The sequence below is a fragment of the Eulemur rufifrons genome, chromosome 8 (assembly GCF_041146395.1).
Source record: "Eulemur rufifrons isolate Redbay chromosome 8, OSU_ERuf_1, whole genome shotgun sequence".
NCBI classification, from domain to species: domain Eukaryota; kingdom Metazoa; phylum Chordata; class Mammalia; order Primates; family Lemuridae; genus Eulemur; species Eulemur rufifrons.
Window position 1 is genome coordinate 22,759,738 of NC_090990.1, and position 22,789 is coordinate 22,782,526.

General features: G+C 52.2%; 1 protein-coding gene across 1 annotated transcript in view; it reads left to right on the top strand.

Moving 5' to 3' along the window:
- ZNF362 (zinc finger protein 362) overlaps positions 1-22,789 on the top strand; it is a 37,543-nt gene that overhangs the window by 13,093 nt on the left and 1,661 nt on the right. Inside the window, exons 2-8 of the mRNA XM_069477641.1 lie at positions 516-641; positions 6,048-6,111; positions 6,287-6,533; positions 9,558-9,885; positions 10,645-10,869; positions 20,858-20,936; positions 21,053-21,211. Of these exons, the coding sequence (XP_069333742.1) occupies positions 604-641; positions 6,048-6,111; positions 6,287-6,533; positions 9,558-9,885; positions 10,645-10,869; positions 20,858-20,936; positions 21,053-21,211 (1,140 nt within the window). The 5' untranslated portion in view covers positions 516-603. The remainder of the gene's footprint in view (positions 1-515; positions 642-6,047; positions 6,112-6,286; positions 6,534-9,557; positions 9,886-10,644; positions 10,870-20,857; positions 20,937-21,052; positions 21,212-22,789) is intronic.

Genomic DNA, 22,789 nt, shown 5'->3' on the forward strand with positions numbered 1-22,789 from the left:
TAGACCTGGTTTCAAATCCAGACTCAGCTCTGTGACCTCAGGCAAGTTGCTTAACCTCTCTGGACCTCATTTTCCTTATCTGTGCAATGGGTCAACTTTAACAGTAAAATAATGGCTATAAAATATCCTGACACACTTCCTGGCCTGTTGTAAGTGACCCCCTTGGGCTAGATGCCTGCAGAGGCGAATGAACGCCAACCCTACCTGTGAAGAGCACGAAGTCTGGTGGGGAAGACACCCAGGGAAACAGATGACCACACCAGAGTGCGATCAGCCCTGTGGTGCGGGCCCAGATCTGTGTGGCATCCTAACTCCATCACTTACTAGCTGTGTGACTTGGGGCAAGTTGGTCAACCTCTCTGAGCTGCAATTTCTTCTTCTGTTAAATGCACATCTCACCGAGTGGGAAGATTCAGTGACCTGAATCATGACATATTCAACACATAGGTGTTGCAATCAGTGGTAGCTGCCATTTTATTATCATTATTATTGTTATTGTTATTCCCATATACAAGGTGCTGTTGGGAACACAGAGGAAGTGACTGACTGGGGGTTCAGGGAAAGCTCCGTAGAAGAGGGAACACTTGAGCTGGGTCTTGAAGGATGAGTAGAAGTTCACCAAGTGGGAAAGGACACTCTAGGTAAGGAGCCTGTGCTTCCAGTTTGCGACCTGTCAATGAGGGGTTTGTGCTTCGGGGGCCTGAGACCTTGTGTTCATCCCAACTTCCCTGAGCGCCCCACTGCTGCTCTCCGGGCCTGCCCTGCGGGAGGCGTGTACTCCCCCTGCTGTCGCAGCCTCCTGTGGTCTGGTGGCTGTGGGTCCCTGCTCACGGCAGTTGCCGGATCCCTGTCAGTCCGTGTTTGAGGCTGCAGGTCTGTGTCTGTCCCGTGTGTCTGGATTTGGTGCTGTCTGTCTGCATGTTCCTGTGGCCGTGTTCGTCAGCGTTGGTAACCGGAGGGCCTGCCGGGCTCCACCGTGGGGGCAGCCTGCATGCTTCCTCGGCCTCCAGCTCTAACCAATAGGCCTCTTTGGCCACTGTCCTCGCCCCTCCACTCGCCAGCAGCCTCCGCTGCCTCCTCTCCTGGCCGTCCAGTCCCTTCTACACGCGGCACCTGGAAGGGCCGTTCTCAACCACGGATCCCGCCCCACCGCCCGCTGCTTCCAGTCCAGCCTCCAGGCCTGGGAATCAGGGAGCAACCTCTGTCTGGCCCTGGCTGGTGGCTCCAGCCTCATCTCCCGTGTCCCAGTCAACACTGACCACTCAGTGCTCCCCACACACCCCTCTGCTTCTCACCTGTGGGCCTTTGCTCAAGCTGCTGCTTCTGCCGGGAATGCTCCGCACTCCTTTGCCTGGCTAACTCCCACTCATCCTTGAAGACCCAGGGAAGGCATCATCTCCCCTGGGAAGTCCTCCCGGGTCCTCTCCAAGCGGGTCAGTCCCTGGCTCTGGGCTGCTAGTCTCTTACATGAGGGCAGGAGCAAGTGGCTTGCCCAGGATCACACAGCTGGCGAGTTGGAACTGAGACTTGAACCTGGCTGTGTTGGGCTCCAAACAAAGCAAGCTGTTTTGTGGTCCAGGCGAGGTGACAGTGGCAGGGAATCTTGGAGAGGAGGGGGTAGGTGTGAGAGAGATTTTGGAAGCGGAGTCCTGAGGCTGGTGGTGGGTCTGAGGCGGGCGGCGGGGCGGGGAAGTGTGTGGATCACGGTGTGTCTTGGCAGGAGCATCTGGGCAGGTGGGGGTGTCCTGCTCAGAGCTGGGGGGGACCAAGTCCAGCTTAGGCCTGCTGAGACCGCGCAGCCTGTGAGACGGCCAAAGGGAGGTGCCGGGGAGGCCACTCGAGCTGGGCCTGGAGCTCCAGGGAGAGCTGGAGGGGGGACTTGGGACTTGGCTGGCCTTTAGAGTCCTAGAGCTGATGGGCCACCAGGGACTGAGGCCAGTGGGAGAGGGGCCTCCCGCCCCATCCTGAGGAGCCCAATTGGTGGGGGGTGGAGCTTGGCAGCTAAGAAGGTGTGGAACCCAGGGATCATGGCACACAGGTGTTCTCCAAGGGCCCAGGTGGCAAGGAGCCATGGAGGATAGGCCTGGAGGGTGGCCCATTGGCTTTGACCACATGGAGGTCATTGGTGGTGTGTGGTAGGTCTCATAGGTTTTTGCAGAAACTTCTGGATCACTTGTCTGCTTCCTTCCCTTAGCTTGGGGCTCCCAGAGGGCAGGGCTCTTCCCAATTGCCTCAGGTTCCCCAGCACTGGTCTCCATTTGGCCCAAAGGATGTGTCCAGTGCAAATGGTGGATGGATGGACAGATGGGCCAGAGGCCATCAGCAGGCTGTTCTCAGGAGGTGCATCATTCGTCCACCCATTCAACTCTGTTCACCTTTTAGAATAAGAAAAATGGGTCCCACTGCAAGGATCAGGGCTGTGTCTTGGGACTCACAGTACAGAGTCTTGGCTTCTGTCTGGTACTTGTGGCTCCACCCTGTTGTGCCCGATCACTGGTGTGTCGCTGCCCACCTTGGCATGCACACTCATGCCCAGCCTGCCTGGCTCCTCTGTCTCCCATCCCCAACCCTCACCGGCACACAGGCTGTTCCCTGACCTCGATGGTCCCCTGCTTCATGGCTTCCCTGGCCTGGCATACTCCCCGATGCCTTCTCCCCACCGACATTCCCACCCAACGTCTTAGGACGGCATTCAGTGCCCTGCCGGCTGGCCTGTGTCTCTGGCCACCTCACCACCTTACCACTCTGCATCTCTCTTTGGTGCCTGCAGTGGCTGCCCACTGTCCCTAGCCTGCCTGTGCTGCACACCTCGTGCCTCTGCTCAGGCTGCTCCCTGTGCTGGGAAAGCCCTTCTGCCTTGCCCAGCCGTGCCAGACACACATCTGACGAGGTGTCGCTCCTGCTTCAAACCCCTCCCTCAGGACGGGGTCTGAGCGGCTTAGCCTGGCCCTGGCCATCTCTCCCACCCTCCCTGGGGCCCACCCTCTCGTGCGGGTCCCAGGGTGGCACAGGGGCTCACATGAGATACTGTTGACGAGCACCTAGCAGTGTGCCTGACACTCAGTAGGAGCTCAACAAATATTTGGCCCTGTCCTGCCTTCGATGCACCTGGCACACAGTAGGTGGACACCAGGGCTAGGGTCACTGACTGAATCATTAAATTCCTTAGGACCAGCCAGACAAGGATGCAGAGAAATCAGGCAGAGGCTATGCAGATCAGATTAAGTGACCAGGGCAGACCCTGTCCCCTCTGTGGGCCTGGTTCCCCAACTAAGGTGAGGGGTGGTCCCTGACTGGCCAGAGATGTGATAAATGGCAGAGAGGATGCCCTATCCCAGATATGAGACTCTGGGCAAGCCCTCCTCTTCCCCACAGCTCCCTGACCAGGGTAGCGGCTCTGGTCTTAGCATTGAACTGAACTGAGGAGGAGGAGGAAGAGTTGGCTCCTCCAGCACTGTCTGAGGAGCAGCCGGATGCAGTGGGCAGAGTCCCAGGCCAGGGCAGGAACAAGGCAGGGCAGCTTGTTTTACCCCATTTTACAGGTGAGGAAAACTGAGGCTTAGACAGCATTGCAGCACGGTGCTGCCTCCTGTTTCCCATCCATGTGGCCTGGAGCAAGGTGCCTCCCTCCTGGTGCTTAATTTCTTCCTCTGAGAAATGAGGGTGAAAATTGTTCCCTGCTTGCCATCCTCTTGACAAGAATGCCAGTGGGCGCAGAGACGCTTTGCAAATTGTGAGCAGCGTTAGATAATTGTGTGGGATTGTGTTTATGTAATTATTGAAGAAGGGATTCATTTACTCATTCTGTCATGCAACTCACATTATTGATAACCTGTGGGCCTGCCTGGGTGCTGGGGATACCCAGATGAATGAGTCAGGCCCCCTGGAGGAGCTCCCCAGCTCCCTGTCCCCCAGCCATGGAGCCTCTTCCCGCTGGCTTTACAGCTCAGTCCCCTCCACATTCCCCTCTGTGGCCAACAGCAGGGTTGGGACAGGGCCTGAGACTGCCGAGTGAGTGGGTGCTCACCCGTGGGATTGCAGGCATGCATGCAGTCAGGATGCTTTGTCATTGTCCTGAACGGCCAAGGGACTGATGAGCTGGACTTTGGAGTCAGGCAGATTAGCGTGGGAATCTCAGCTCTCTGCTTACTTGCTGTGTGACCTCGAGCAAGTCACTCTACCTCTCTGAACTTCAGTTTCCTCACTTGTAAATTGGGGAGGATGAGAGTTACCTACCTGCCTTTCGGTGTCAGTGTGCCTGGCACAAGGTAGGCGCTTGATAACTGGCATCCTCCTCACTGTTATTGTTTTGAAATTTTTCTGGGAAAGGAGAAGTCCCAGGGGTCTGGAACAGGCAGGGAGAACTCCAGGCAGGAGGTACTCTTGTGTCGGGCTGTAAGGGCTGGGCAGGGTTGGGAGGGGCAGAGGGAAGGGCATCTTGGTGCCTGTGGGAGGTGGGAGCAGGAGAGCTGACAGACAGCAGGGGCTGCCCCAGCTACTCCAGGGGAGGGTACTCTGACCTCCAGCCTGGCCAGGCTCAGATCCAAACCCCAGCCCTCAGACTGGGAATGAGGGGCGAGGACTTTTGCGTATTAGATACTGAGCCATTTGCATGTGGGTATTTGCTCTACCAAGGCCTACGGTTTGCAAAGCAAATTCCCCAGAGGAACCAGCTTGAGCAAATCTGATTTCTAGTCTTGACTCTAGCACCCTGGCCCTGTGGTCATGGACATTCTCTTTTTCCCTCTCTCTCCAAGCCTCAGTTTCTTCACCTATAAAATGGGATAATAATACTTCTTGTGCCTACTTTCCAAGTAAAGATCACAAAAGATAATTCATAAAAAAGTTCTTTCTTAAAATGTTGAGATTAGATTGCATCCTTATTGAAGGTTTTCTTCTGAAACCCTATGGCTACAATTCTAGTAGGGGCTTCTCAAACTCTTAGGACCAGGAAAAGAGGTTGAAGGCAATTTATTTTGTCCTTTCCTGTCAAAATAAACAATATCGTTTAAGCAACAATAGCAGTTAGGTGAGTAATTTCCGACAGCGAGTTAAGAGAAACTTTGTAGGGAGCAAGACTTAATGGAATACCTCTGTGCAGGATGGTCTCTGTAAGTCACTGCTTGACTTACTCTAGGGTCGCAGGAAGACTCAAACCCTCTGGAAGACTGAGATATCCCTGAAGGCCCATCCTTCATACTGCCCTGGTTGAAAAGGCCTTCTAACTGCACAGGCCTGCCATGGAACTTGCCAGAGGTGAGGGCCACCAGACAGATTGTCACACACTTCGTGATAGACTTTTACTGAGGAGCCCCAAACTGCCCTAGCTTCAGGCCTCCTTAATTAAGCACAGCATTCTGATGCACACCCTTGTAGGTCAAATGTTGCACATGCCCTTGTGTGACCAAATGGTGCATGTTTCTTGAAGATAACTTTACAGAAGTACAATTTCTTGAGTCAAAGGGCAATAATCATTTGGGTCTCTCTAAATCGTCCCACCAAACTGTCCTTCAGAAAGGCTGTGTCTGGTCACCCTGAGTTGCCCCCTGTATTTTGATGAGGATGTCTGTACTCGAGGGGGCAGGGGACAGAAGGGCAGGGGGCAGGGGTGCTCAGTTGCTTCTGCTCTGTGGCCATTTACAGAGTTGCTCCAGGACTCCCCGGTTTGTCTCTGGGGTGGGGTTGGGGCTTCTGTGTGGAATCCATGGGCCCATGGGGTTGGCTGTGCAGCCGAGGGCCCTCGTGCAGCATGGTCTGCCAGCATGGCGGGGTTGGGTGGGGGTGGGCTGGGAGCACTCAGGTCTGGACGTGACCTTTGCCCGCTGGGGCCCGCTGAGGGGCACACTGAATTCCAGACTCTTCAGCCTGGAGATGTGGCCTCCCGACCCCAGGCCTGGTGGGAGGCTGCTCTGCTGTGAAGCTGAGGGTCCCACGGGGGCAGGGGTCCCAGACACTGGCCCCTACTTAAGTGGGTGCAGCTGACCTGAGCTCACCCCAGGCCGGTGGGGAGGGCTCCTTTCCCCATGACAGTCGCTCTCTCTCTGCAGGATGGCCGAGCCTCGATTTAACAACCCCTACTTCTGGCCCCCTCCTCCCACCATGCCCAGCCAGGTAAGACTGACATAGTAGGTAAGACCCTGCAGCTGCCCTCCCCCGGAGCTGCTTCGCCGTGCCCCGCGTGAGGGGCGAGGGGCGAGGGGCGAGGGGGCTCGCGGGTGGACCAGGGGGCCGGGGAAGTGGGGGCACGGCCCAGCCCTCCTCAGCACCTCTCCCCTCCCGCCCGCAGCTGGACAACCTGGTCCTGATTAACAAGATCAAGGAGCAGCTGATGGCCGAGAAGATCCGGCCGCCTCACCTGCCGCCCACGTCGGCCTCGTCGCAGCAGCCGCTGCTGGTGCCGCCGGCGCCCGCCGAGAGCAGCCAGGCCGTCATGTCGCTGCCCAAGCTGCAACAGGTGCCCGGGCTGCACCCGCAGGCAGTGCCGCAGCCCGACGTGGCGCTGCACGCGCGACCGGCCACCAGCACCGTCACAGGTACGCGGCGGGGGCGGGGCCGGCGAGGGTAGGGCGGGGCCAGGTGACAGCGGGCGGCAGGGCCTCGGGAAGCCGGAGTCGCGAAGCCTGGGGTCGTGGGGCTGGTCAGACGAGTACTGGAAGGACCCTCCTCCCGCCCCCAGTGGACTGGACGGGGGCGGGTCAGTGTCCGCTGGGGGCTCACCATGGAAAGCCAGTTAACACAGAGAACTTGGGGGATCCAGAGAACAACTCTGACCAGATTTGGGGGTGAAAGATGACTTCCTTGGAGGAGTAGGAACGTAAGGAAAAGCTGGCCGCAAACTAGGGGAATGGGCCAGGAAGAGGGAGGTGTGTGCAGGAAGCAACAGGACAGTCTGGGGTGGGGAGGGCCAAACGATGATGATGGTGATGGCAGCGAACCCGAGTGGAGCACCTGTATGTGTTTACCGATATTCATCGTATCACCTGCAGCAGCCTGGTGAGGTGAGTGCTGTTAGTGTTAGGTTGAACGGTGGATCATTTTGACTTACAAAAACAGCCGTTTCACCCTCATCTCTCCATTCAACAGATGAGGAAACTGAGGCAGAGAAAGGTAAAGCCACGTGCAACCATGGTTTATAGCTAGTGAGAGGCAAGGGCAGGCAGTGTGGTTCCAGAGCCTTTTTCTACACTTAGTTCTGCTGTGTCCCAGAGGAAGCAGGCACCATGCAGGCCATGCTAAGCAGTCTGGACTTTACCCTTGGGCAGTGGGGAGCCATGGGAGGTTTTTGAGTAGGGGAGGGAAATGCTCAGATTTGGCAGGAGAAAGCTGAGTCTGGCTGCAAGGTGGAGACTGGGTTGTCAGGGCACAAACATGGAAGCAGGGAGACCTTCAGGAGAGCATGGTGGCCTAGGCAAGGCAGTGGCAGTGGGGATGGAGAGAAGTGCACAGATCTGAGGCACACTGAGGGGGCAGAGTGGACAGGGCTCGCGCTGGAGAGGGAGGAGATGAGAGAGTCTCCCAGGGCACCGCCCCTGCGATGGATCACAGAGGGAGAACAGGATTGGGGAAAGCTGTGAGCTCAGTCTTGGATAGGTTGAGGCTGGAGTGCCAGAGGGACATCCTGGGAGAGTGTCAAGGGGCTGCAGCCAACTGAGCCCTCCTTGGAGGCTGGTGGACAGGCTTTCTTCAGAGGCCCCTGCGGCAGGGCTTTTGTCCCCCTCCCCCCGCCCCCAGCTTACGCCCTGTCGCCAGCCAGGCGCCTCTCCCTCTCTCCCTCCTTTTCTCAGAGACACACTGTACACATCCCCCGTTATTATGATTTTATTAAATTTATTTTTTCATTATAAAAGTAATATTAAAAAAGTAATATAAGCATATTAAGGGAAATTTGGAAAAAAGAGAAACGAATAAAAAAAAATCACTCATAATCCCCAGCTCCCAGCCCAGCAGCTTAGAGAGCCTTTTTGTCCATTTCCTTCCTTTTCCATATTTTTTGTTTGTTTTTTAATATGCATGTGTGTTTTGCTGAGCTTGTGGTAGGGCTGTACCCATGACTTTACCTTGCTTTTCTTACTAACCATTCTATCATAAACATATTTATTCATTTTTTATTATAAAGCTAATACATAGTCATTATAGAGAATTTAGAAATTGCAGACAAGCTGAAAGGAGGAAAAATTAGCCTTAGTCGTACTATTGTTAGAATTTTTATGTTTTCTCTATAATGTATTGTATTTTATCCTTTAATCACAGATGTAAAAAATGGATGAATTTACCAGGTAAAGGATTCAAATAACATAGAAGCAGATAGACAAAATATGAAAATCTCCTTTTGCCAAAAACTTCTCCCTCCCTAGAGAGAACCACAGTTAGCAGTCTGATGTGTTTCTTTTCAGATCTATCCCTGTGCACTCACACACACGTATGTTGTCCTTATACACATATGTACATGTGTGTAGTTTGCGTTGTTTAAAATAGATGGGCTCATAATGTCTGTGGTTTGCTTTTTTCACCTGACTGCACAGTTTGGCATTCTCTCTCTGTCACTGCATCACCTCAATCTTATTTTAGTGGCTGTGCAGTCCTCCATACGGAGGACGGACCATATCTGCTTGCAAAGCCCCTACTGAGGACAAACAGGTTGTGTCCAATTTTGTCTGATCACAGTTTTGTATGGAAGGCCCATGTACTCGGATCTTTGTGCTCATGTGGGAACATTTCTTTGTGGTAGACTTTTAGAAGCAGAATTGCTCAGTCAAAAGTTTATGTACATTTGAAATTTTAACGGCTATTGCCAAACTACCCTCCGTGAAGGCTGCACAAATGTATACTCCCACCACCAACGTATGATACAAAACATACTTGTGCTGACTCCATGTTATCTTTTTCAATGTGCAGATTTTTAGTTCCTTTTTTTAAAAAAAGAAAAGTTTGAACCACATGAATAGATATAATTTTTAATCTTTTTGTCTACTTTGATACATTCATTTTTAAAAGAATAACTTTTGTTACAGGAGTTTTAAAAAAGTTCATTGTCAAAGAATCAGAAAGTACAGTTAAGCCAAACTTTAAAAAAATGACTCCTAATTCTACCATCCACATCACATTTTGGCACATCCTCTCCTACTTATTTTTCTGTGGGTACGTAAGCAGTTCGTTCAAACAAACACAACCTCCTTTTTAATGGGCTGTTCAGTAGAGAAGGTTGATTACTGTGTAGTGAACCCTTCCTAATGTTGCGTATTTTAGTTGCCTCTAAGTTTTTGCTATTATGAATAAGACAGTAGTGAACACCCTTGTGCACAGTCTTTTTCTGTGGCTTCAATTATTTCCAAGGGGCCTCTGTTACTAACCTAACTCAATTTAGCGTTAAGGTACCGAAGGTATCTTACACATACACGAGCTCTCATTTAGTTGCCCCTGGGTAATAACTGAGGAATGGGGGGTGGGGGGGGCTCAGAGGCCGGCGGCCTGCCCAAGTCACACAGCTGGCTGGGTGGGGCGGGGCCGGCCTCTGCGGCTCCCCTCACCGCCCCCCGCCCCCCAACGTGTCTTCGCAGGTCTGGGCCTCTCTTCCCGGACCCCGGCTGTGAGCACATCGGAGTCGAGCGCGGGCACGGGCACTGGTACCAGCACCCCGTCCACACCCACCACCACCAGCCAGAGCCGCCTCATCGCCTCGTCCCCCACCCTCATCTCAGGGATCACCAGCCCCCCACTCCTGGACTCCATCAAGACAATCCAGGGCCACGGCCTGCTTGGCCCCCCCAAGTCCGAACGCGGCCGCAAAAAGATCAAGGCGGAGAACCCAGGGGGTCCGCCTGTCCTAGTAGTCCCCTACCCCATCCTGGCCTCGGGCGAGACTGCCAAGGAGGGCAAGACGTACAGGTGGGGGTCTCGACGGGACGGGGTGCGGGCGGGCTTGGGACTGGGGCTTGGGCCAGGGCTGTCCTAGGAGCCCAGCACCCGGCTGAGAGTGGGAGGTGAGGTGCAGGAGGCGGGGTCTCGTGGCGAGCCCCGCCCACATCCGAGCCCCGGCGGGGGGCGGGGCCTGGGGAGGGGTTACTAGAACCTTAGCCCCTCACGGTGGTCTGTGGCTGATAGTCACCCCCACAGCCTGGGGTTGTGAGAGTCCGATTCCTCTTCCCTGTAAGCAGTGTTCTCAATCCTGGCTGCCTTAAAATCATATGAAGAGCTTTCAAAAATGCTAATGCCAGGACTGCACCGCCAGAAACTCCAACTTGATTTGTTGAGGGTGTGGGGTATGGAGAGGCAGGCATTGGTGGTTCTTGGAAGCTCCACAGACAATTGTAATGTGCAGCGAGGTTGAGAACTGCCTAGAGTGTTAGAGCCTTATCCCCTCGATCCGTGGGACGTGGCCCTGGGCAAACCCTCACCGGGATCGTGAGGCCTGTCTTCCCTTTGAGCTGTAAATGCTCCCCCAGATGTAAGAGCTTCCTCTTCCAGATTGGAGGGTGCCCAGGCTGGGAGCCTGCCCACAGCTTTCAGGTGGGCCTGTGCCTCCTGGGTTCCTCCCAGGGAAGATCCGTCACAGGTGCAAGTTCTCTCTGATATAGAAGGTCTCCTTGATGTACAGGCAGGGGCTGGGGGATCTCCCCAGGTGTGAACCTGCCTCTTGCCCCGCAGGTGTAAGGTATGCCCACTGACCTTTTTCACCAAGTCGGAGATGCAGATCCACTCCAAGTCACACACAGAGGCCAAGCCCCACAAGTGCCCGCACTGCTCCAAGTCCTTTGCCAACGCCTCCTACCTGGCCCAGCACCTGCGCATCCACCTAGGCGTCAAGCCCTACCACTGCTCCTACTGTGATAAGTCCTTCCGACAGCTCTCCCACCTCCAGCAGCACACCAGGTGAGTGGCCTGCCTAGTGCCGCCTGCCGCAGCCCGTTTCAGCTCAGCACCCGTGGCCTGGTGCATGGAGATGGTGCAAAGAAGGGCAGGGACCTTCTCTAGCTGCCCTTTGCCTTTGGGGTCAAGACCAAATTCCTTTGCTTGGCATCTGAGGCCTTTTATGCAATGGTCCTTGTGGACCTCGCTGGCCTCCACTTTCAGTACGCACTACCTTCCTGCTGTTTCTCTTCTCTGGGTCTATGCACCTGCTGTGTCCTTTACTGGAGAAACTGTCCCCTCCTTTTCCCTGTTTCTCAGGCCGTCTCCTATCGATGTCTCAGTCCAGCTTCCTCCAGGAAGCCCTCCCTGATCTCTCGAGCTGGATAAGGGGCCTGGCCTCTGTTCCCATGGGCCCTGTGTGTGCCCATCACGCAGCTAGGCTGTCACGTATCTGTCTGTTTATTTGCCCAATCTATTGAGAGTTCTCGAAGGCAAGGGCTTGGTGTCCTCCCTTTCTGCATCCCCAGTGTGTGGCACACGATAAGCATTACGTATTGGTTAAATAGTTGTGGAATAAATAGAGCTAGTTTTGATAGGACACATGCTTCATGCATTTAGCAAATATTTGCAGAGCCTCTCCTCTATGCCAGGCACTGTCAGGTGCTGAGGTAAGCAAGGACCCAGACAGACAGAAGTCCCTGCCCTCATGGGGTGTGCAGTCTCATCGAGTGTGTGAAAGGGTGGTTCAAAGGTAGAAATGCTTTAAGGAAAGCAAAGTTTGTTCAGGGGAGAACAGAGATCAGGAAGACTGGCTACCAAATGAAATGCCATAGGTATTTTCAAAAAGCAACCAAAGATGAACAAGATTGGAGTTCATCTGTTCAGAGGGGAGGAAACAGTTTTCCCACATGATGACTGTCACCTCTGTGAGCATTGTCACGTGTTTGCCAATATCAGCATTGTAAAAGGGCTAAAATTGGGTCCTCGATGGTGTTTGTGGCTTAAAGAGCTCTATTTTGGGGACTAATGCGGTACAGAAGTCCCTATTTTTCAAATCTATTTATGTAGTTATTTAGCCTTTTGTCATTTATTAATTTATCTCCATTGTCCTTATATCCTTTGTCCCACGGTGCAAAACATTCCACCTCATCTGTCTCTCTGGCTTTGGGGCACGATGTGCGGGTTTGACAGTCAGAAGCAAACGGCAGCATGGCATCGGGGCGAGGTGTCGGTCTGTTTTCTCATCCTCATGCCTCCTAAGGCACGGGTCTGACCACATGAGTTTGTTTCCGCATTTTCTGATTTTGTTATTACTTTGGTATTTTTTAATTTGGCCCGGTTTATGTATATAGGTGTGTGTAACAAGGTGTTGATTAATAAACAAAGTCCTGCTGGTTCCATGGTTCTTAAAATCAGGGCATGTGATACAAAGGTTTGAGCGTTAACTCTGTCAGGAGACTTTGTAAAGCCCCTGGTCAGGATTTTAATCGTGTATGTGAGTGTGTGTGCGTGTGTGTGAAAAATTCTTATCATATTTTCAGAGATCAGCAACCTAGAACCATCTAATTCATCCCTGCCAGATTGTGCCTATACAACCTGTAATGTTAGGGGTACCCTCTTCTTAGAAAATCCTCTAGGTTGTCAGTATTACTGGACTAGCAGGAATTAATGTTTTTTTTTTTTTTTTTTTCTTTATAACTGTAAAAGCTGGAATTCCACAAGCCATGGAGCAGGAGGCCTGGGAAGGCCTCATTCCCACATTTGAAGTACAGCCCTTGTTTCTTACTATCAGGCTTGTCATAGTAATTAGTAAATTAAATGAGATTTGTCTTTAAATGTGCCATTTCTGGCATGGTCATGGTTACAAATTTGATTTACCCAATTACATCCTGTTAGGAAGGCAGACAGATTCTTATTAAACCTGTTTACAGAACTAATGATCACAAAAAGAAAAGGGTCTCTGTAAAGGCACTTGGAATATTTTTTAGCAATTATTTCGAGCAGTTTTGTAGATAAGGCCAATTACATATGTTGTTTTCAATAGAATTATTATTTTGTTTTTTTTTTTTATTTATTTTTTATTTTTTTGAGACAAACTCTCAGGGCTAGAGTGCCGTGGCATCAGCCAAGCTCACAGCAACCTCAAACTCTTGGGCTCAAATGATCCTCCTGCCTCAGCCTCCCAAGTAGCTGGGACTATAGGCATGCGCCACCATGCCCCGCTAATTTTTTCTATATATTTTTAGTTGTCTGGTTAATTTCTTTCTATTTTTTTTTAGTAGAGATGGGGTCTCGCTCTTGCTCAGGCTGGTCTCGAACTCCTGACCTTGAGCGATCCTCCTGCCTCGGCCTCCCAGAGTGCTAGGATTATAGGCGTGAGCCACTGCGCCCGGCCTAGAATTATTATTTTAAAATTTCCTTGATAACTAGTATATATCTACCTATATTTAAATTTTTATAGTCCCTCCCACCCCAGAATTCTGACGGTTTAGTTGGAACAAGGCACCATTTAAGGACTATTTTATTCCAGTTTGTGAAATACAGATAGATCAAAGAAAAAAGAGTTTTCTCATATGCCTTTAGAAAATAGAACATTAACCACAATGAAACCAGTTTCATCCACTCCTAGGTGACAATTCTTGTTCCTACTACCCTGGTTTAGTCAGTCCACCTTGCAAAGTTATCTGCTTCTGCACTAAGGACTCTTGGACCCTGCCTTGGCCTCTGGCAGTGTCTAGTCCCGGTGGGGGTGTCAGCCAGGGAGCTCATACCCATTCGTCTGTTCCCCGGGTGTAAAGAGCCAAGGGTATGTGTTACAGTCTTTGACTGGAGCTGTCATTCTCTTGACGTTTCTTTCAGAAGACTCAATTTCTGACCTGCAGCTCCCAGTGGGGGCCTTTAGGCAAGCGTGGGGCGGGGGAAATCAAACCTGTTGATAAGACTAAATCAGGGATGATGCGTGATCGGTTTTGCAGGTTAAAAACACTATAGGCAGCAAAGGCCCTGGCCCATCTTTGGGGGTCTTTTAATTTATCTCATAAGGATAGGTTATGATTTTCACTAACTGATAAGGGTATTTTAAATCTAGAGATAAAGTTGTTTTAAAAGAAATGTCTTTGTTGGTGTTTACTATGCCAGTCTCTGTACATTAAAATAGTTTTTTGTCCATCCTAAAAAGCGCACAGAAACATAAATATTCATATTATATATTTGTGTACATACACAATTAACCCAGAGAGGTTGATTTTCTCTTGTTTGGCCAACTTTTTATACTGTAACCTTCAAAGAGCAGCTGTCGCTCTAGTGTTTGGTTAATTAAAAATATGGAGAATACAAAACAACTCCAATCATTATGAGTATCCCTGTTTTTATAAAGTGAGGGATCAAATCTTTGGTGTTGCCTGGCGGCCATCTGGAAACTCCAAGAGCATTTGTGTGTAACAGACATCTTGACAATTTTGTCCTTCTGAATCAGGGGCCTGGATTTGAGAAAGACAGTGGCACCAAGTTGGCAGAAGGGGCCAGCTAATAACCACAGTAACAAGTAATAATCATGATTAAGAATTTTGTTTGCTTCACAAGTAGGCTTCGTTTAAAAATATCATTTAAGAATAAGACCCAGGCCAGGCGCGGTGGCTCACGCCTGTAATCCTAGCACTCTGGGAGGCCGAGGCGGGTGGATCGCTCGAGGTCAGGAGTTCGAGACCAGCCTGAGCAAGAGTGAGACTCCGTCTCTACTAAAATAGAAAGAAATTATATGGATGACTAAAATATATACATACAAAAAAATTAGCCGGGCATGGTGGCGCATGCCTGTAGTCCCAGCTACTCGGGAGGCTGAGGCAGTAGGATCGCCTGAGCCCAGGAGTCTGAGGTTGCTGTGAGCTAGACTGCCGCCATGGCACTCACTCTAGCCCGGGCAACAGAGTGAGACTCTGTCTCAAAAAAAAAAAAAAAAAAAAAAAAAGAACAAGACCCCAAAAAAGCAACAAAACACTAACAGGCCCTTGAATATTCCTTGATCTAGGGATTACTCTCCATTCCTGAGAACACAATATTTTCTCTCTCTCTCCCTCTCTCTTTTTCTTTTCAGTGATTTGAGTTCATAAGGATAGGAAACCAAACAAACAACATAAGAGGATTCTGTCAACATTTGGAAGACGATTTATAAGTCACTAGGCTCTGGCACATATAATTAAACTGCTGTGTCCTAACCCAGTGGCAAAGAGGCCCAGATGCCCAAAAGTCTCAGAATTCTTTAGACAAACAACTAACAAAAACCCCAAAGCTAAAGCGGTGACCAGATTCCAGATTCCTTGTCCTCTGCTATTCCACTGAGACCCCTTCCCACTTGTTTGTCCCTTGGCAGAGAACCAGACATCAGATCACAGAGTCAAATCTGTCTTCCCAATGTGACGGCCACTAATGAAGGGAATAAAGGTCATGTCCAAAACAGAGCCAGCCCGGTGAAGCAGCAGAGGTAGAATTAGAAAGCGGGGTAAGCAAGATCCGCTCTGGGACTTGAGAAAGATGTGGCCGGGAGCAACCCCGAGCTGGCTGAGTGGCGCTGGTGAATCTGTCGCGCCAGCCTGCAGTGTGCAAGGAAGGCACGACAAGTAAGGGAAAGTAGGTGACTTGCAAAGTGCCGCACGAGTCCAAACTTCAGAAGGATGAGCCCGCTCACAAATAAATGCCACAAGGTTTTATGGAGAAAATAAACATTTTCTGTTGTAGTTAATCTGTTCCTGGTAGAAAAACAGCAATTGCTGTGCAATTGGGGTGGGTATAAGGGTCCTCGTGTATCCGTAGACATCACGGTGCAGAAGTCAGGGATCACATTCTTAGGGAGCGCGTTAGTAAGTTATAGGAAAGGGCTCCAAGTTTTATTTGCGGAACTAGTGCTAGACGGAGTGACTCTGGATTTGTTTGTTTATTCGGGGTGCAAAGTGTTTTTGGTTTTCTTTCCCTGGCTGTGTGATGTTATGTACATGTGTGATAATAATTGCAGCTGGAGAAGGTGCTGTTTTCTTTTCTCAAGTCTGACAATTTGTAGTAACAGTAATAACAACAGCTATTCCTTGGCGGAGAGCTCCCGTGTGCCCAGTCCCGCATAGAGCGCGCTAGTGCAAGGTGTCCAAAGGTCCTCATGCGGCGCGAATTTATATTTCTTCATAAGAGATCAAGAATTTGAAAATGGGGAGTCATCTCGAGGAAAGTTTGACCTTCACTGTCTCTGCCATTGTTTTGGTCACAAAGCACAACATGGGCTGGGAGGGCTGCGAGGGGCAAAAAAGAAAATAAAAAAATAAAAACAAAGCACAACATGGCTGAACCCATTCAGTATAACATGCAGCTTAATACCTGAGAAAGAAAAGAAAAGTGTTAATTAATGAATCCTTAATCATTTTATTTAAACATTGAATAAATTCCCTCTTTGTCTTAAATTACTTATCTTCAATAGAAATTCATGTATTAAAAACTAACCCTGCAGAAGTATTTTAGGAACACCCTTTTTATATGAAGTTACTTAATCCTTACACGTCTTACAATCTTTATTATTATCCCCGTTTTAGAGACGAGAAACTGGGGCTGAGGGAGGCAGAGTCTCTTGCCCAGGGTCACCCAGCTAAGAGATGGCAGAAGTGAGGTTCGAGTGCAGCGTACCCCGGAGCAGTGTGCGCTCAGGAAGAAGGGGTGGTTGGGGTGTCGGGCTGCAGAAGGCGCTTCCGTGGGGCGGAGGTGCCAGGCAAGAGAGCAGAGGGGTCCTTGGAGCCCCTGGGGTGGGACTGGGGCAGAGAGGGTGGGGCAGTCCAGGGGCCCCGGCTTCAGCTCAGCTTCCCTGCACTGCCCAAGGAAGAGTGACCGTCTGGAGTCGGGGTGAGCTTCCCATTACCATGATGTGGGAGGCGGGGCCAGGGACCCCCCTAGTGGGAAGATACCCTACAAAGGCAGGGTTCTGGCATTAGAATAGAGGGCTTGGGCTGAAGACAAGAGCTTTGGGGCCAGTGAGAACGGGCAGCCTGTTCTGTTTCACCCAGCAGTTGCTCCCTGACGCTCTTTCTGAGCCAGCCCAGCGCTGGATGCCACGCACAGGGACAAATGAGTGGTCAGAGGCAGGCCCCTGGGAGGCTGGTGGATGCAGAAACTTCTGTGAGAGGGGACTAGGAGATGAGGTTGGGGTGGGTCATCTGGGTTGGGCAGAGGGGGGAGGGCATTCCTGGCAGTGGGGGCAGCGTGAGCACAGACCCAGAGGCTTGCTGGGGGGCTGCATGTGTTGGGGGAGGTTGGGTAATATGCCCCGCTGGGGAGCGCAGTGGCAGAGGAGGAAGCTTTAGAAACCGAGGCCAGAATGTAGAGGGCCTTGAAAGCTGGGGAAGGGGGTTTGGACTCTGTCCTGAAAAAGAGGGAGTCAGTCAGTGGAGGCTGCCAAGCAGGGCTGTGACAAGGTCAGACCCCTGCAGCTACTGTCATGGCTGGGGCCAGGCAGGGAGAGGCTGAGGCTGGGAGTCCAGGGAGGAGGCTGGGCAGTTGTTGCACTTGGATTGGAGGAGGCTGGAGGGGCAGCTTGCTGGTCATGAGGGCTTGGCTGTGTCCCTGAGGAAGGACCTGAAGTGCCTGGAGGACTGTCTGTCAGTCAGTCAACAAACACTCATGAAATACACCTCAGGAATGGAAGTTGCTGATTATGTGGAGCATATTTCTGTTGTCAATGACCGACTTCAGAGAGGAAGAACTCACTTTCCTTCACTCAGTCCACAGCTATTTAGGGGCTCCCCTCTGTGCCAAGCCGGTGCCAGGCACTGATTGGTGTGCGGGTGGTGAATGAGCCCAAGGGAGTTCTTGTTCTCAACGAGGCAGCCAAAAAAATGTGACCAGACACTGACAAAATAAGTACCCGTGCATAGACCTCTGGGAAGGGGGTGTCTTTGGTACTTAGAGGCTGGGCTGCAGGGGGCCCAACCTAACCTGGGGGATCAGGGAAGGCTGCCCTGATGAGGGGGCTTTTATACTGAGAACAGCAGTGTGGGTTTTAGCTGGGTATTAGCTGAGGGACAAGTGTGGCTGGTGGAGGGAACAGCGTGGATAAAGGATTGGCGGTAGGGAGGAGCTCAGAATGCCAGAGGAGGCGGTGTGAGGCCTGTGGGGCTTGGCTTCGGGGCAGGGGAGAGGAGTGTCTTGAGCAGAGGACCCAAGAGGTGGGTGTTGTGGGTGCTTTTTGGTTTTGTTTTGTCTTTTTTTTTTAGAGACAAGGTCTTGCTCTGTTGCCCAGGCTAGAGTGCAGTGGTGTCATCATAGCTCACTGCAGCCTCAAACTCCTATGCTCAAGTGATCCTCCTGCTTCAGCTTCCCGAGTAGCTAGGACTACAGGCACGCACCACTGTACCCGGCTAAATTTTCCTTTTTAAAAGATGAGGTCTCACTATGTTGCCCAGGCTACTCTTGAACTCCTGGCCTCAAGTGATTCTCTTGCCTTGGCCTCCCAAAGTGCTGGGATTATAGGTGTAAGGCACCATGCCCAGCCAGTCGTGGAGTTTAAAACAAAGGCAGCATGTGTCTTGGGAACACTTAGACCCCTCTGCCACCCTAGAGAAGAGTGAGGACGGATGAAATGGAGGGGATGCTGGCACCAGGTGGAGTTAGTCTACATGAGCCTTGAGGGGTCAATGTAGAGACAGTGCAGTGGCCTGAGATAATGTCCCCAAATATGTGGCACCCAAAATGTACAGGTAGAATCAGGTTTCTCAGAACTGGATCAGCCCAGCTTCTCTTGGCACAGCTAGGTGCAGTCTGGGGGCTGGACCCTGGGCCTTGCTCCTGAGATTGGCACCTGTCCCTGCTCCCTGCCCTGGAGATTTCCCATCCAGCAGAGGAGACAGATGTGTGGGGGGCTGCGAGGGTCCAATGGGGTCAGCACTGTAATGAGGAGCCCTTATGTGCAGAGGCTCTGGGAGGCTTGGGGGACAGCACGCTCAGGGGAGGCTCCTCAGGGCCCTGCTCGCTGATGGGTTGGGAGCGGGGAGCTGACGGTTGGCAGGCTGAGGCACACCGCCAGGGCAAAGGTGTGGTGGGAGAATCGTCAGATATGGATGCCAGATGCGGCCAGGCACAGTGGCTCACGCCTGTAATCCCAGCACTTTGGGAGGGTGAGGCAGGAGGATCGCTTGAAGCCAGGAGTTCGAGACCAGGCTGGGCAACATAGTGAGACCCCCGTCTCTATAAAAAATAAAAAAAATTACCCAGGTGGCGTGGTGTGCTCCTGTAATCCTAGCTACTTGGGATGCTGAGGCGGGTGGATCACTTAAGCCTAGGAGTTCAAGGCTACAGTCAGCTATGATTGGGCCACCGCACTCCAGCCTGGGTGACAGACAAGACCCTGTCTCAAAAAAATAAAAAGAAAAAAAAAAAGAGAAAGAAATAGTTCCCTGACCAGGCCGTAGGGTGCGTACGAGCAGGGAGGTGAGGCTGGACCACCTGATGAAGGCCTTGCAGGGCACACTGAGGAACTGGGGCTCTGTCAGTGTTTACAGCGGCAGCCAATGTCATGGGCTTATTGACAGCAGGGAGTGTTTTTAATCAGCGCTGTGTCCCAAGTCTAGCACTGGAGCTGCCTGTGGGGCCTTGGTTTGCCTGATGAGTTTGTTGATGGGCAGAGCAAGCCTACTCGGTGAGATGGGTCGGCGGGATGGACATCTTGTGGCCGGATCTGGATTTTGCCTCCACTTAATGTTCCTCAGCACATTAGGCAAACCAGGTGTGGGCCCAGCCGGCATGTCACTGCCCACCTGCTGGGCTCAGGGGATTTCCAGAGCAGATGATTCAAGACAAGCCCGGGGGACGGGGCAGGGGCCTGAGTGTGGACAGCAGTGAAGGCCACCGTTGGTGGGTGCCAGGCTCTGAGCTGCAGAACCACGTGCAGACTTTGTCTCTCAGGCCACTGCTGTTCTCACCTGGGCTGCTGGACAAGCACCGTCACCCAATGTCACCTTCTCCCTGAGGCCCTCCCCCGACAACCCTTTTTAAAACTGCACCCCTTCCGCCCCTGGCACTCACAGTCCCCCTCACCTTGTTCTGTTTTCCTCGCGGCGTTTATCACCTTCTACATGTGATTTATTTACTTATTTCATGCTTGTTTGTTTCTACTAGGCAGTGGTTTTGGTCTGTTTTGTTCACTGGTGCATTCCAGGTAGCTAACGTGGTGCCTGGCGCGTGGGTGCCCATTGTGATGAATGTCGAATGGATGAATGATAGTAACACTGGCAAATATTTACTGAGTGCTGACTTTGTGCCAACTCTAAGCCCCCTACACGTGTTATCAGATATAATCTTCACAAAGTCCAGTGAGGTAGAGAGCATATTTTTATACCCATTTTGCTGATAAGGAAACTGAGGCTCAGTGATTTGCCCAAGATCACCTGCCTAGTAAATAGTAGAGCCAGGATGAGAACTCAGGAATAGGGGGACATAGAAGTTCCCAGGAAGGACACAGGGGCCAAGCTTCAGGGCAATGCTGTCCTGCAGTCTCTCAGTTACTCATAGACAGGGGACAGGGCCAATGAGAGGGAGATGTTTCCTTCTTAGGGAAGGAGGCAGGGCAGGCGGGGAAAGTCCCGACAAAGGTGTGACTCTGTGTTCTTTCCAGTGGGTGGCCTGCAGGGTGGGGTTTTTAGAAGAATGCAGTCAGAGCAATCTCCCTACGATTAGCTGGAGGCCTAGACTGGGTCTCTGAGTGGGCGCTGGTGGTGGGTTAGGGGCAGCGGGGACCTCTGGGGAGTGGGGAGGCTCTGGTCAGACTAGCAGTGGAGGCCAGAGAAGGAAGGGGGAGATGGTGGCCTTGGAAGTCCCCAACTCTTGCCTGGAGCTCACCCTTGGTCACTAGAGAGAATAGGTGGAGTGGGGAGCCGGAAGCTTGGGGGCCAGAGGTATGTCCCAGGCCAGCCAAGGGCCGGGGGACTGGAGTGGTCTGGGGTACGTGTCAGGGACTTCCACCTCATTGGGCTGCCCATTGCAGAATCCACACAGGCGACAGACCCTACAAGTGCCCACATCCTGGCTGCGAAAAGGCTTTCACTCAGCTCTCCAACCTCCAGGTGAGTGCTGCCTGCCCGCCCACCAGGTGCACAGCTGCCTCCCTCGGGGCAGGCATAACAAGGGGGTGGGGCTGGGGCGCTCTGCCCACGTCCTGACCCTGCCGTGCTCCCTGCAGTCTCACCAGCGCCAGCACAACAAGGACAAGCCCTACAAGTGTCCCAACTGCTACCGGGCCTACTCGGACTCCGCCTCCCTGCAGATCCACCTCTCAGCCCATGCCATCAAGCACGCCAAGGCTTACTGCTGCAGCATGTGTGGGCGGGCCTACACTTCGGTGAGTGCCAGGCGGCCTGCGCCTGCGGCCCGGAGAGCCCGGAGAGCTGCTTCCTCTCCCTGCGCCTCATGTCACCTCCTCCTCACATCTGTACTGACTCTTCCCATTTTCCAGACAAAGAAACTGAGGCCCAGACAGGGGAAGTGATTCTCCAGGATCACAGGGAACGGCAGAGCCAGGGATTCCCACTTCTGTTTCCAGCTGCCCTGGCCAAGCCCCCAGCCTCCTGCCTGACTTTAATGTGGGTCCCCGGCCCTGGGATACTCAAGGCAGGGGTGGGGGCCTTCCACCCAGAGCCAGAGAGACAGAAGGGTCTTCCCGCTCCTGGGGAAGCTGCAGTCCCCATCATGGCCACACGGTGGCACAGTGACTTGGCCCGGAGCCACCCTCGTTTCCGGGAAGGTCTGAACAGCACTGGAAATAGCATCCAGCGCCCTGTCCCTGGGTGGGGATTTCCCCAAACAAGGGCCTTTTGGCACCCAGGTGAGTCACTTGTGTGTGTTCTTCCAGTTAATCAAATATCGTGGTTGACAGAACCCCGATTCCCAACATAAAGGTCACTGAGCCTCAATTTCCTCATCTGTAAAATGGATTCACTCACAGGGCTGTTGGCAGGTGGAGCAGTGGCTAACCAGCCTGAGCTCGTGCGATTTATTCACTCAGTGTTTGCTGAAGCTTGTGCCCAGCTCTTGGGAATCAGGATGAACCAGACAGACAGTTTTTATTGCCCCCAGGGAGGTTAGAAACTACTGCTAGAGACAGGTATGAAACAAGTAACCACACAATAAACATTTAATGGCAAATGGTGGTACTTGCTCTAAAGCAGTTTCTCAACCCTAGTCTATATCAGCGTTTAGGCGGGATCACTTTTTGTCGCAGGGCACTTCACTATGCAGGGGAGGATGTTAAGCAGCATCCATGAGGTGCCAGCAGCACCCCCCTCCCCATTGTAACAATCAAAAATGTCTCCAGACTTTGCTAGATGTCCCCGGGGGGCAAAATTGCCTCGATCAAGAAGCACCGCTCTAAAGGAAGAGTATGCTTTGAAAGACAGCAGGGAGGACAGAGGAGTTGGGAAGGGGGGTGAGTCTAGAGAGGCCACCTGGGGAAGGACCATTCAGCTGAAGCCTTGAAGGATGCTTAGATGGCGAGGGGCAGGGGAAAGAACCTTCCATGCAGGGAACAGTGGGTGCAAACACCCTGAGGTGGAACAGACTTGCTGTGTTACAAGAACTGAAGGAAAATTAGGTCATGTGGGCCTTTGGGTGCCCTGTTAGAGAGTCTGGATACTTTTCCAGGTGGAATGGGAAGCCATTGGGGGAGGGGACCTTCGGGGTTTTTTTTTTTTTTCCTTTGGTTTTTGTTTTATTGCTTTGGTTTGGGTTTTGTTTTAGAGATGGGATCTTGCTGTGTTGCCCAGGCTGGACGCAGACTCCTGGGCTCAAGTGATCCTCCCACTGCAACCTCCAGAGTAGCTGGGGCTACAAGCCCGGTGGGGAGGGTGATTTTGAAAGGTCACTGGCCAGAGGTAGCGCACGGACTGTAGGTGGGGTAGTCAGTAGCACTTGGCAGGTGCCA